Source organism: Chelonoidis abingdonii, chromosome 1 (assembly GCF_003597395.2).
Source record: "Chelonoidis abingdonii isolate Lonesome George chromosome 1, CheloAbing_2.0, whole genome shotgun sequence".
In the NCBI taxonomy this organism is placed as follows: domain Eukaryota; kingdom Metazoa; phylum Chordata; order Testudines; family Testudinidae; genus Chelonoidis; species Chelonoidis abingdonii.
In genome coordinates, this window is record NC_133769.1 from 320023077 (window position 1) to 320036364 (window position 13288).

The following is a 13288-nucleotide window of genomic DNA, read 5'->3' on the forward strand; positions in this document are numbered from 1 at the left end:
GAAAGAATCATTTTGTTTCAGTTTTCACTTTTTAAAAGTTGTCTATTGTAATCCATGATCTAACCAGGAACTTGAACCTAGGCCTCCCATGTGCTGAATGAGTTCCCTTGATCGCTAGGCTAATGGGTATTTGAAGGAAAGCAATTTCTTTTCTCCCCCTGAAAAATTTGGATAGGGATCTGTTTTATCCTGATGTGGAATGGGGAAAAATGTAATCTCAAAAATTTTCCTGGGACAAGAAAATTGTTTCTGCCCACATCTGCTCATATGATAACAAACCCACAGCTCTATACAGCACTGTCCTGAAAACAGGAGAGCAACTAGTATTGCCAATTCTTACTATTTGATTGCAACTCCCACTATATTTGGTGTTTATTTAAACACTCAGCTCCTGAAGGCATATGATTAGATGAGACTCTCAACTTTCATTTAAAAATATATATAAGTTTCCACCCCTTATGGTTGCAGGGAAAAGCTCAAATTACCGTCTGAGAGTACCCAAAAGACTTAAAAGCCAAAAAACAAATTAAAAGAATCCAATAGTATTTTTAAACTCATGATTTTTGGGAGACCTCACTCATGATGTTTGAATTTTTGAGGTTTCCAATTAACAGAGTCCCCACAAAATGGGACCCACTTTTACCACATTTCCCAGGTCCCACAGCCTTGCTCAAGCTAGTACATCAGAAAGCAAGTGAATTGCTCCATGTTGAATGCATGTTGTTATGATGATATGGTACTACAGCAAAAGACCACTGCTAGATAGTATTTTTTCTAGTTGTAATTTTCCTTTGCTGCCTTAAAGGTATTAAATTATTTTAAATATCTGTAGCAATGCAAGAAAGATTAAATGTGACACAATATCCACACTATCTCTTACTGGGCAAAACAAGTCAATTGCTGTATTAAAATTTCTATCAAAAAGAGACAACTGTGGTTTTTTACAAGCCATTTAATTAGCACTTGAGGATATGTTTAGCTTTATAGGACCCCTATAAGTTTTTTTTTCCACCTTGTTAATTTAGCAGTTTGTCAGTTGTTATGTTTCTTGTATACAGGATCATGCAGACATCGAATGGAAGTTTGCTCGAACAAAGCTTTGGATGAGTTACTTTGAAGAAGGAGGGACTCTGCCCACTCCCTTCAATGTTTTACCAAGCCCCAAGTCACTCTGGTATCTGATCAAATGGACATGGAGACATCTGTGCAAGAAAAAGATTAGAAGAAAACCCGAAAGTTTTGGAACCATAGGGGTAAGGAATAAACCATTCTGGTTCTTACTCAGTCTCTTCCCATCCCTTTCTAAATAGATGTTTTTTAGCCTTGCAGAGCTGGAAAGTCATGAAGGCCTGGGCCACACTACAGAGTTAGGTCAACATAAGCTGCCTTGTGTTGACCTAGTTGCTCATGTGGCTACATTTAAATTTGACTCCCACCAATATAAGTGCCACGGTAACACCACCTCCCCAAGCAGCATTGAGCCATGGTCAATGTATTGAGGTCAGGGCAGCATGAGTGTAGACATTGCATTACTGTATTGTCCCCAGCAGTCCTCCAGCAGCTGTCTCACAATCCCAGGCACTGATAGCTCTTGTCACAGTTCTGAACTCCACAGCTCAGAGATCACAGAGGCAGGAAGCTCCTTCCCCCTCCACACACACATTTTAAAACCCTGGGAATTTTTGAAATGCCTTTTCCTGATTGTCCTGCTATCCATTCTCCACTATTCCATTCTCCACTGTTGTGTGTAACTGCCCAGCTAACCATGCCAGCCACATTCTCCAGCCTAGGTCTCCCTGGGCCTGTGGGGAGAAAAGGCTGTGCATGCACGGGTACCGACCTGCTGTAGAAACATGGACATCTGTGAGCAGGTTGCTTGTGGATGCAGGCAAAGTGATACGACAGGGATCAGCAGCAGTGCTGCATGAGAGCAAAGGAACTGTGGCAGGCATGTCTCAGCGAGGCCTACAGTTGATCTGGAACGCAGCCTTACACATCCAGAAGTTCTGCAGCCACTGCTTATCATCCCAACCCTGCATTACGATGCAGTCCTGTGAGTCAATGCCCATTTCTCAGGCCCAGAAGAAGCTCTCCACCATCTCCAGCCGCTTAGTGCACACCACTAACAACCTTGAATTGGATCTTGCTATGTCCCACAGCAAAATGTCCTCCAATAAATCGTCATGTTTCTCCCAGGTTTGGGTTTTTTTGCAGCTCTGCAAATACTGCAGGACTATACATCCTGTGCTTGCAATGCTCAAAACACCAGTGCAGAGCTGTGCAGGCTTCTGTCAGAGATGGCAGACAGTGAAGAGGGCCACACAGGTTTGTGGGATTTTTAAAAATGGTGCAAAAATGGCATTATGGGATGTACAAAATTGCATGCTTGGAAGTTGACCCCTTACTCCCAGTCATCCCTCTGTGTTCCTTGTTCCTGCCCCACCATGCATTGCCAAAACTTCCAAAAGACAATGTGCTGGATGGTGGCAAATTATACACTGGGATACTTATCCACAGTGGACTGTACTATGCATCAGCACAAGCACTCCTTGTAATTACACACAGCGCCAACACATGGAGACAAGTATGCATACCCACAAGCCATATCCTGTGACACTTTTATGCCATTGTAACTTGCGTCGGCAAATGTTTGTAGCATAGACATGGCCTTAAGATATGTCTACACTGCAACCGAAGCTGTGACTACAGCACATGTAGACATAGATTTGATCTAGATAGCCTGAATAACAATAGCAGTGAAGCTGAGGCATCTTAAGTTGACTAGCTGCTCAAGACCATACCCAGGATCCCAGGCCAGCTGCCATGCATGCTGCTGTGGCTTTATGACTATCATTATTACAGCGACCTAGAGCAAAGCTAGCTTGGGTATGTCTTCACAGGCAGCAACCACACTTCTGATTGCAGTGTAGATGTCCCCTTAGCTTTCAAATGAGATTGATGAGCATGACAATATCATTGTGGTGTGTCATGCTGACACTGAGTTGCATTCATGGCATGCTGTTGAAGTAGAGAGAGAGAGACCCGCGTATCACACATTTATGCAATACCACCTTGAAAAAATGACAATGTGGTGTCAAATATTGCACCTTTGCCAAAGACCTATCTGTGGGGTCTAAAAGAGATACCTGTGGCTCCACAGCCATAGTTTAAGTATCACTGACATACCACAGACAAATAGCATATATCCACAATACAGTACAGTATATAATGAATATGTGATAATGTGCTAGTAAGTATTGTAAGGCTCTGGAAGCATTGCTCATGGGAAGCCATTCCTATTACAGAGGAAACCTCTTGGAGGATAAGGGCACTTACACGATGCAGGCAGAAGTATTTTCTAATTTTCCTGTATGTGTCATGCTAGATCAAACACACCCCTGTTCTCATCGTTCAGCACAGATTCATAGTGCATGGAGCATAAGGAATTAGGAACCTTTAGGGGAAGAAGTAAAAGGAAAAGGAAGGGATCCCCACTAGAGAGGTAAAGGCTGGTTGAGCCAGTTATCAGGACACTAGCCTTGGATTTGGGAGACATGGATTCAACTTCCAGCTCAGACACAGATTTCCTGTGTGACTGTGAGCAAGTCACTAAATTTCTCCATGTTGCCATTCCCTATCTGTAAAATAGGGACAATACTTCCCTATCTCACAGGGATGTTGCACGATAAATACTATGAAGATTGCGGAGTGCTTGACACAACAGGAAGGTGGGGCATATCAGTACCTATAAAGAAAAGATACAAGGGATACAGTCCTGGCTCTAATAAATTCAATGGCAAAACTCCCACACACTTTAATGAAGGCAGAAGCAGGGACTGGGGAAATTGCATGGAGGATCTGATGTATTCTCCTATCTGGGCCATTGTTCTATTCATATATACCCCTCTCTCCTTATCTGTTTTCTCTTTCCAACCCTCATCAAATGAATAATGGTCTAGACTTTCCCCACTCATTGTCCTGTCATTCACTTTAATCCATGAGAGGTTTTTCTTCTGGGTGGACGTATAGAGAAACAAACATGCAGTGATAACTCGTGTGATGGATCTGCAGAATGACAGCTGAAACTAGTCCAGATTTTCTGAAAAAGATGCTGAATTCATGTGTTCCAGACCATGGCTTTGTCAGACAACATTTGCATCGTGAAAGGCTGGTGTGATTGGTTTAGCTGCCACTACTGTAGCTAGGAAAGAAAGAATAGAGAAGGAAAAGAGACAGCCACAGAAAGGGAGTAAGTCGGTGTCAGCAAAAAAAAACAAAAAACAAACACCAAGGGGTATGAGGATGGCACTGAAACAGATTATGAAAAATAGACTGCAGCAATCAGACAAGTGGAAAGAGATGGAGACATTAAAACTCACATAGAAAAACAAGGGATAAAGAAAGATTGATTCAGAAAGAAAGAAAAGCAAAACTAAAACCAGGAGCTGAATTCAGAAAGAACGATGGAAAACAACAATGAACCCCAAAGTCCCATAACAGAAGAAAAAGAAACAAATGCAGATAAGAGCCAGACAGAAAAAAAAAAGAGTGGGATTATATTTAAAAGAGAAATATGACTCACAGTTGCAATGTGTTTGGGTATTTGGAGGGGAGGTACATAACATTCATTTATTATACATTTTGAGCCAGATTATTAGATGGTCTAAACAGCTGTGTTAAGTTTAGGGGAGCTATTCCAATTCACACCAGCTGAGGATCTGGGGATCTACTATGTCTTTTAAAGAGATTAGTGATTAATATCAGTTCAGAATTAATTTAACTTGAATCCTTTTATAGGTATTAATCACTTGGAGATCAGTTTTTAAAATACCGTTAAGGGTAAACTAAGTAAAGTAAGTCAGGTAATGTTATGATGGCACCCAGCCTACCAATATTATGACTTGTTCATCAGTGTTTAAAAACAGCCAGTGAAATAGGTTTTGTTGCAAATAGAATTGAACAAAAATGCCATTGCTTTTTATAGGAAGATTTGAAAAAAAAACAAACCTTTTTTTTTCAAAATCACTGTAATTTTTTAAAATGTATTTATTTTTGGTTTTGATGAAAACTCAATATTTTTGATTTTTTGTTTTGTTTCTCCCTCATCTGTCCTCTTTCCCCCTCCCCATCCCCTGCCCGGAACCCTGGTTTCTGGTAAATGATAAGATACAAAGGAAAAGGGGAGTAAAACGGAGGGAAAATACTGAAAAGTGAATTTTTTTGTCTTCTGGTGTTTCATGGGGGAAAAAAACACAAACATTTTGAAAGAAACATTTTCCATAAAACTTTTGTGTAAAAAAAAAAAAAAAAAAAGGCTTTTGTCTGCAAACAATTTTTGAGGGGAATTTTCCAACAAGCTCTCATTGCAAGAGCCTCTCTTTTTCGTTTGTTTGGAACATGACTAATTTTTCTCTGCTTGTGACTCTAAGGCCTGATCCAAAGTCCACAGAAATTCTTCTACTGACTTCATTAGGCTTTGGATCAGGCCTAGAGTGGACACACACAATATCTTGAGGGTACTTCCTTATGAGCTATATACATATCAGACTGTTGAACTGCCTGCCCTCCAAAAAGGGCAAATTCCCTTTTGGTCCAGTGGGCTTGGCTGGTGCAGGGTACACTATGGGAGTCTGTCAGACACCTCCCTTTGGCAGTTATTCATTTTCATTTTTCTTGAATGAAAATTCTCTGCATCTGCCAGAGTCCACTGTGCAGTGGACAGCCAATCCTCTGGATCGATCAAATATCACACACAGCTAGTTTATGAAATCTTTCTCCTACCACATGGGTTTTCTTTGGAGCAGCAGGCTCTTCAGTCGGTGGACCATTTGAACAGCTGATTTGACTAAATTAAACATTTATTGATTATTATTGATTTCATCAGAAATGTTGATGGTAAATTAACAAAATGTTATCATATTGACGTATGTTTACAATATCATAGACTAATTGAAATTATAAAGTCTAAACATTTCCACAAGGGTACTTCGAGATTCCCAAAATGCAATATTTTGGATATTTCTTTTTTTAGTAAATTTTCACCTTTCATTCTGATTTGGGATGAAAGAAGATTTCAGAATGTTGAAATGTTCCATTTCTCAACCCAACCATCTCTACTGCTCAGCTGTTCTGAGGTCATCTGCTCCAACCACAGGTGCAGCTTACTCACAGACAATGTAAAAAGTCAAGTGATGTTCAATTGTAATTTACCAGCACTTATATTCTAATACTAAATGCTGATCAGAGAGGTCCTTTACCTTCAAAAATTATTGCACACTTTTATTTAGTTTTATATATTTTTTTATTTTTGCTAATGTCATTTTGACAGCCCAGTATATGGAGTACTGTCTTTAGCTGTTATCACAAAATGGTACAAATTTAGTACTTCATTGCATATCTCTAACACTGGGTAGTCAATAGGCAGACCGCAGGCCAAATCCAGACTGCCAGATGCTTTTGAACAGACCACAAAAGCTTTTATTTACTTGTTATTATCATTACTGTTATTGTGGTGTAAAAATGTTTCTCTGTAGTCTGGACATTGAATATACCTTGACTAAGAAATTTGGACCTTAACAAAAAGTAATTGACTGCCCCTATTCTAAGACAATTAGTATGCTGCTGTTTAAGCAATATGGAGAAGCTGCATTGATGTACATACATAAACTGTGGATTTGTAGTGCAGTTTTATTGACCTTTTTAGGCCTAAATTTTCCAGGCTAATCAATGTCTTTTGGTGTCTAAAAGTATTCAGCTTGGCTAACGGCAATCTGTGACCATGTTTGAAATATAGGCCCTAATTCATAAAAAAAAAAAAGTGTTGAAATAAATTATATTATTTTTCTCCAACTATGTGACATTTTCACTATCCAGATTTGTTATTGATGTAGGATGAAATTTCAGAGCTGTTATTTAGTGTGTTATCACCATCACTCAATAGTAGGTTTCTCCATTCCAATTTTAAACTTAAAGTAGTCTGAAGGACATAGGGGAAGGGATTTGCTAAGAACACCTGGAGTATTTCCTCATGCTGCTGACTTACATAGGCATTTAAGATAAACAAGGTGGGTGAGATAATATATTTTATTCCATTGGTGAGGGAGACAAGCTTTCGAGCTTACACAGAGCTATTCGTCAGGTCTGAGAAAAAAGAGCTCTGTGTAAGCTTGAAAGCTTATCTTTCTCACCAAAAGAAGTTGGTCCAAGAAAAAATATTACCTCACCTACCTTGTCTTTCTGATCTCCTGGGACCAACACAGCTACAACAACACTACATAAGCATTTACCTCTATTCCGTTTTACTCAGGCTCTTATACCATTCTCATCACATTATCTGAGCACCTTCCAGAAGTGTATTAAGTGATTCAACTAGCATTTGTCACATATTTCTCCTTTTTTCTTACTCTTCTTTCCAAGGGGAAAATAATGTGAGGTTTTAGCTTTTATGTATCTGCTGTGGTTTGTTAGTGAAGATTGGGTCAAAGGAGTGCAATCACCCTTGGAATGGAAAGTGGTGACATTTGAGGTGGTGATTAGATTCTGCAGGAGTTTCTTGCACAGCCCTGGACCAGGTCCAGAGAAAGCAGTGTCTCCTTCAGAGATAAGATTTACCCTAGCCATGGACAGCTGTGTTGCTCCTGGGGACTGGCATTGTCCAGCATGGTACACATCCCAGAGTATCCTTGATCCAGACCATTGAGCTCCTTGATGATAAGGCCAGACTTTGAATTTGAATTCTGCCTTTATAAAAATTTCTAGCTGAAAAACAATTGGCTGGAAAAAAATCATGTCTCTAAAAATAATTTAGTATTATTACATTTCTGACCAGTAAATAGATTTTGCTGCCAAGTCTGAAAAACTGTATTGATTGGCTTGCAATTTAATAAATGGGTGATAGAAATTATTAGTACTGGTATTAAAGTAATGATTAGAGCAGGGGTAGGCAACCTACCACATGTGTGCCGAAGGCGGCATGCGAGCTGATTTTCAGTGGCACTCACACTGCCTGGGTCCTGGCCACCCGTCTGCGGGGCTCTACATTTTAACTTAATTTTAAACGAAGCTTCTTAAACATTTTTAAATCCTTATTTATTTTACATACTGTGGTAATCTAGCCGTCCAGTCCCAGACCTGGACTTTAGTGTCCACCAGTCTGGTCCTGTCCCAAACCTGGACTTTTGCGTCCAAAGTTTGGGGGCTTACCTGAAACTCCCCCAAGCTCACTACCAGCTTGGATATTCTCGCTGCCACCAGATCAGGAATTAATCTATGGGGCCTGATCCCCCCTTTCCTCCCTCTGGTGTTCCCAACCCTCCCTTGGTGGGACACCCAGATTCCCAATCCCTTGGATGCTAAAAGCAGGGAAAATAACCCCTTCCCCCTCCTTATCAGGCTTGCCTCGCGGCTAACCTGTGTGACCCAAGAAACCAGCTTTTCTGCTTCCCTCAGGACAATGGAGATGCAAAATACCCACAGCTGGGCTCTGCCACCCCCCTTGCTCCAGGAATGAGGGAAAAACTGTAACCACCAGAGAACAGAGAGAATTCTTCGTCTCTTTCCCCGTAGTCTGCTCTTTCCCTGGACCCAAATAGGAAAATAGCCCACAGCCTGGCTTTTCCCTTTGCCTCCCTAGGAAAAGAACTTTCACAAGGTTTAACAAGAAAACTTTATAGAAAAAAAGAAAGAAAATATAAAACAATCATCTTGCATTAAGAAACTCAATACAGGCTCTTGCTTATAAGAAAATATAAAGAAACAGTCTGATTTAAAAGATAGCCCAATTAAACCAGCACAACAAATTAACATACAGGTAAATACACCCCAAAGACCATCATAGCTGAATTACTTTGCGGTTCCTGGGTACTTACAGATGTTTAGAAGAAGTATTAGGAGAGAATTAGAAGAAGACTTGTTTCCTCATAGCTAAGAAAACAACAAAGACCCCGAGTATACAAATTCCCGCCCCTGACTTTAAACAATCCAGTTCTCTGATTGGTCCTCTGGGCAGGTGTTCGGTTACCCTTTTCAGGTAAAAGAAACTTAACCCTTACCTACCTATCCATTTATGACACATACAACAATAGTTTAGTTATATATTATAGACTTATAGAAAGAGACCTTCTAAAAACATTAAAATGTATTACTGGCAGGCAAAACCTTAAATTAGACTGAATAAATGAAGACTCGGCACAATGCTTCTGAAAGGGTGCCAAACCCTGGATTAGAGTCTTTCAAATTAGGTACATGCAAGGTCCTATATGTACACAGGACTTCAGAAAGGACTTATTGTTATCTTTCTTTTTATCACATGCACAGACCGATTAAGTGACTTGCCCAGTATCACACAGAAAATTTGTGGTAGAGCTAGGAACTGAACTGAACTGGCATCTTAGGGGTTCCACTTGTCATCACATGACCATGCCTTCTCTTTATTACAGTGATTAATCTATGTATATATATTTTTGTCCATGGCTGTTCTTCTACCCACAACTTCCAACTGCACTTCACATACAGCTGAGCTGCATTTAAACATCAACTTTTCTTTAATAAAAACTCATTAAAAAATCTAAATCAAAGGTTTTTGAATCCTCACTCTTGCTTAAACAAAAGGTCCATCTGGGAGTGGAGCACTAAACAAAGAGAAGGGTTAAGTATTAACATTTGGCATATATGCAGCTTTCATTAAGTTTTGAATCTTGGCAGCACCAATTTTAATTTTATCTTTTTATTAAAAAAAATAATAAATCTTGACCCATAAACATTTCCTAATTTAGCTTTCTCCATTGCAAAAGGAAAGTTGTGAGTGAAGTCATGATAAAATTTTAGACACAGCTGTGCTGAGAAGAAACAGACTCTATAGTTCTTTGTGGGAAAACATCCTTAACTTCAAGATTTAGTTTAGTTTCAGTGATTTGATGGCACATTTTCACAAGTGACCTCAGTCTTTGACTGTCCTGGCCAGCGTTATGCACCTAGAATCTTATGTACTTGCTATTGACCTCTGATAAAGTTGCAGGTGGTCAGTACCTCTAAAAATTAAGCCTTGGGGCCATCATTCTAAAAAACATCTGTAATTTTGAGTGCTTAACTTGAGACATTTTGCATGTTGAAGTGTGGGCACCCGAAAAAAAAAAAGGCAATCAAAATTTGAGGCTACCTTTGAAAATTTGAGCCTTAGCCTTTAGGAAACTGTTTCTTAAGTAGATAACACTTGGGAACTGCCTGTTCCTAAGGAGTTTTAGGGGAATGGATGGGGGCACTAGTGTGGGAGGTCAGAGGGGTTTCTTAGAGTTGGGAGCTAAGGCATATCTCTTGTCTCTAACATGTCCCATTCTACATCACCCTCACCCTGCTGGAAACCCTCACAGGTTTCTGGCACACATTTTTCACAGTTTCCAACCTGAACTGAGAAACAGCAGTGGGTAGAAAGCTCATGGCAGTGAGTTTGTAGAATGTGAGGATCCATTCTGCCATGAGGAAGAAGAGAAAGGGAATTAGGAGCTGAAGAAAAGATCTGAGCATTTTAACTGGAGAGGGAGAACTGAGGCATTGAACACTAGTTTGATATAATATGTGTATACATGTAGGTGCTCACACGCACACATTTATTCTTCTTCAGTTTATCAGTGTTGTGCATTAAATACATATTGTAATTGTGGTAAAAATATTCTGGAGATATTTGCACGTTGAAAAATATGGTTAGTACTGTCGGCCAAAATTCTGTATTACCAGGCTGTGTGCTGAAAGGTCACTGCACTGCTCCACTGGGAGTTTTGCCAGTGACTTCAGTGGGTGCAGGATCAGTAAATAACTGATCTGGCTAATCAGTGTTACCTTGCTCCATATCAGCATAAGCTGAGGGAGGCTGAACTTGAGCTGCTGTGTTTATTTTGTATTTCACTGTAAATACCCAGAGTGCTGAGCTGTGGTGGTATTTTCTGCAATGCAGGAGTCAGTATTTATTTTGTTTATTGGGTTCACTACCTTTACCTCGAGTTAAGCACATTTCAGTGATATGTTAAAATGATTTTTTTTCCTCATTACCAAATCTTCTGTGAGTCAGATTTGTCTTCATGAACCCTAATGCTGTTAGGATTTCCTCAGCCTTCTCCCAACAAGAGGGAGACATCTCCACCTGGTGGCCCACCTTAAAACATTGCAAGAGCAAAGTTGCTTTAATGCAGAGTCAGGGAGGGCTAGGTCCCTTCCTTTGCAAAGGGGTTTTGCAGAAACATTGTACTGTGTGGGCATAGTACTCAATGCATTTCCACTCAGTCTTCAGGTGATTGAGTTAGAAAGGAAGTAGTAACTTGTGTTTAGCATGCACAAAATTACATAAGACACAGAAATGTAATCAGGAAAAAGCACTGGAATAACTAGAGGGCAGCTGCTCACTTAGGGAACCATTCTCTGCAGTGTCTTTTCAGAGAAGCTACCACAACAGAAAATGCAATGTCCCTCCTCCCTCCCCCGCCCCCTACATCCTGCTGTAGTCTCTCATGACTTTGCAGTAAATTACGAAAGAGAAATCAATCACAAATTACAAACCATCCACTAATACAGGAATGTTACCAATCGTAAGTAAATTGTAAATCATCCTTGACTGCAAGAGCTGGAGAAAATATATGAATGCCTGATTTGTTATAACTTCAGTTTTTGTCAGTTCTCCCAGATACATTTTGCCATAGGTTAGACATCCAATTGCATTTGGGATGACAAATGTAGGAGACAAAAATAAAAAATAACAATCTTGCTCCCACTAACTTACTCTGTGTCTGCCACTGGTGCAACCTCTGCTGGAATAGGGTGTCCAGTTCTCTTGTCCAAAACTCAAGAAAGATATTGGTAAGCTGGAGAAGGTTCAGAGAGGATTCAAAAGAATGATTAAAGAGTCAGAAAACATTCCCTATAATGATAGGCTCAAACAGCTTAATCTATTTATTTTAAGAAAGAGAAGATTAAGAGGTGACTTGATTACAGTCTATTGCTCTACATGGGGAACAAATATTTGATGATGGACTTTTTAATATAGTACAGAACAGTATAACACAATCCAATGGCAGGAAATTTAAGCTAGGTAAATTCAAACTGGAAAGACAGCATAAATTTTTAACCGTGATGGTAATTAAACATTGGATCAATTTACCAAAGGTTGTGGTAGATTCTTCACACTGACAATTTTTAAATCAAGATTGGAATTTTTTTCTAACAGATCTGCTCTAGGAATTATTTTGGGAAAGACTATGGCCTGTGTTATACAGGTGGTCAAACTAGATGGTCACAATTTTCTCTTCTGGATTTGGAATCTATTAATATAAGCTAGGGACAATCAAAGGTATAGAATAAGCAAAGACTTCAATCAGCCCATCTGAATTGTTATTGAGGAGATCATTAACTCATGATCAGAGTAAGAATCAAATTATTTTTTTCCTTCTTCCTGAGACCCCTTAGATATCAGAGTACAATCGGATGAGATACCCATTGCTTCGTTGTTAGTAGTGCTGTGTTTTACACATTTCTTCCTGTGAAGCTTCTTTTTGTGGTCCACCATTTGAGCATTGTCCATATGGTAGTGTGGACAGGTTTGGCTATATTTTGAGTCTGGCCAATGACCTAATGTTGACCCTTTCATCCAGAGATGAAATATACCATTAATCTGAGGAGACTGTCCTTTGCACTACGGTGCAAAAGTTTACTTGGGTTTTCTCTTTCATCCAAATTAATTCTTCACTGCACCAAACATGAGCAATCAGGGTTTGTGCAGGAAGCTAACAGGGGTGAGGAGGAAGAATTCACTCTCTAATCTGTCGGGTAGTCATGAGGCACTACTCAGCCCCTGTATAGCTGCTATCCTAGCTTTGAAGGTCAGAATAGTAGCCATTATCCTTCCCCAGCCCCTTTGTGCTGAGGGCATCTCGGTTTGATCACAGATCCTTGTGCTCCACTCCACTGTGTCCTACTTAGTGCTCACACAGATCTTCCCTTTCCAGTATGGAAAAGACATAAGGATGCACTTCTCATTTTGGCCGTCAGCAGCCCTCTCTCCTGTCCAACTCCAGGATGGGCCAGTACCGAAACTTCCCAAAAGACCTCTAACCAGTCCTCCACATCACTTCCCCTAGTTCATCATGTTGCTCTCCTGCCACTTTCAGCCAGTTGTTGAAGTTCTTTTAAAAAAATCAGTCACTAGCATTAATATCACTCAGTATCTCAATCTGTTTCTTTTCAGAGGCGTGCAGCTGATAATTTGAGGAGACATCATCAATACCAGGTGAAGGCCCGTGTTTGT

At 40.0% G+C, this 13288-nt stretch overlaps 1 protein-coding gene across 1 annotated transcript in view; it reads left to right on the plus strand.

Annotated features, from left to right (window-relative positions):
• TRPC4 (transient receptor potential cation channel subfamily C member 4) overlaps positions 1–13288 on the plus strand; it is a 141599-nt gene that overhangs the window by 123985 nt on the left and 4326 nt on the right. Inside the window, exons 8-9 of the mRNA XM_032778548.2 lie at positions 1059–1253; positions 13229–13270. Coding sequence (XP_032634439.2) covers positions 1059–1253; positions 13229–13270 — 237 coding nt within the window. The remainder of the gene's footprint in view (positions 1–1058; positions 1254–13228; positions 13271–13288) is intronic.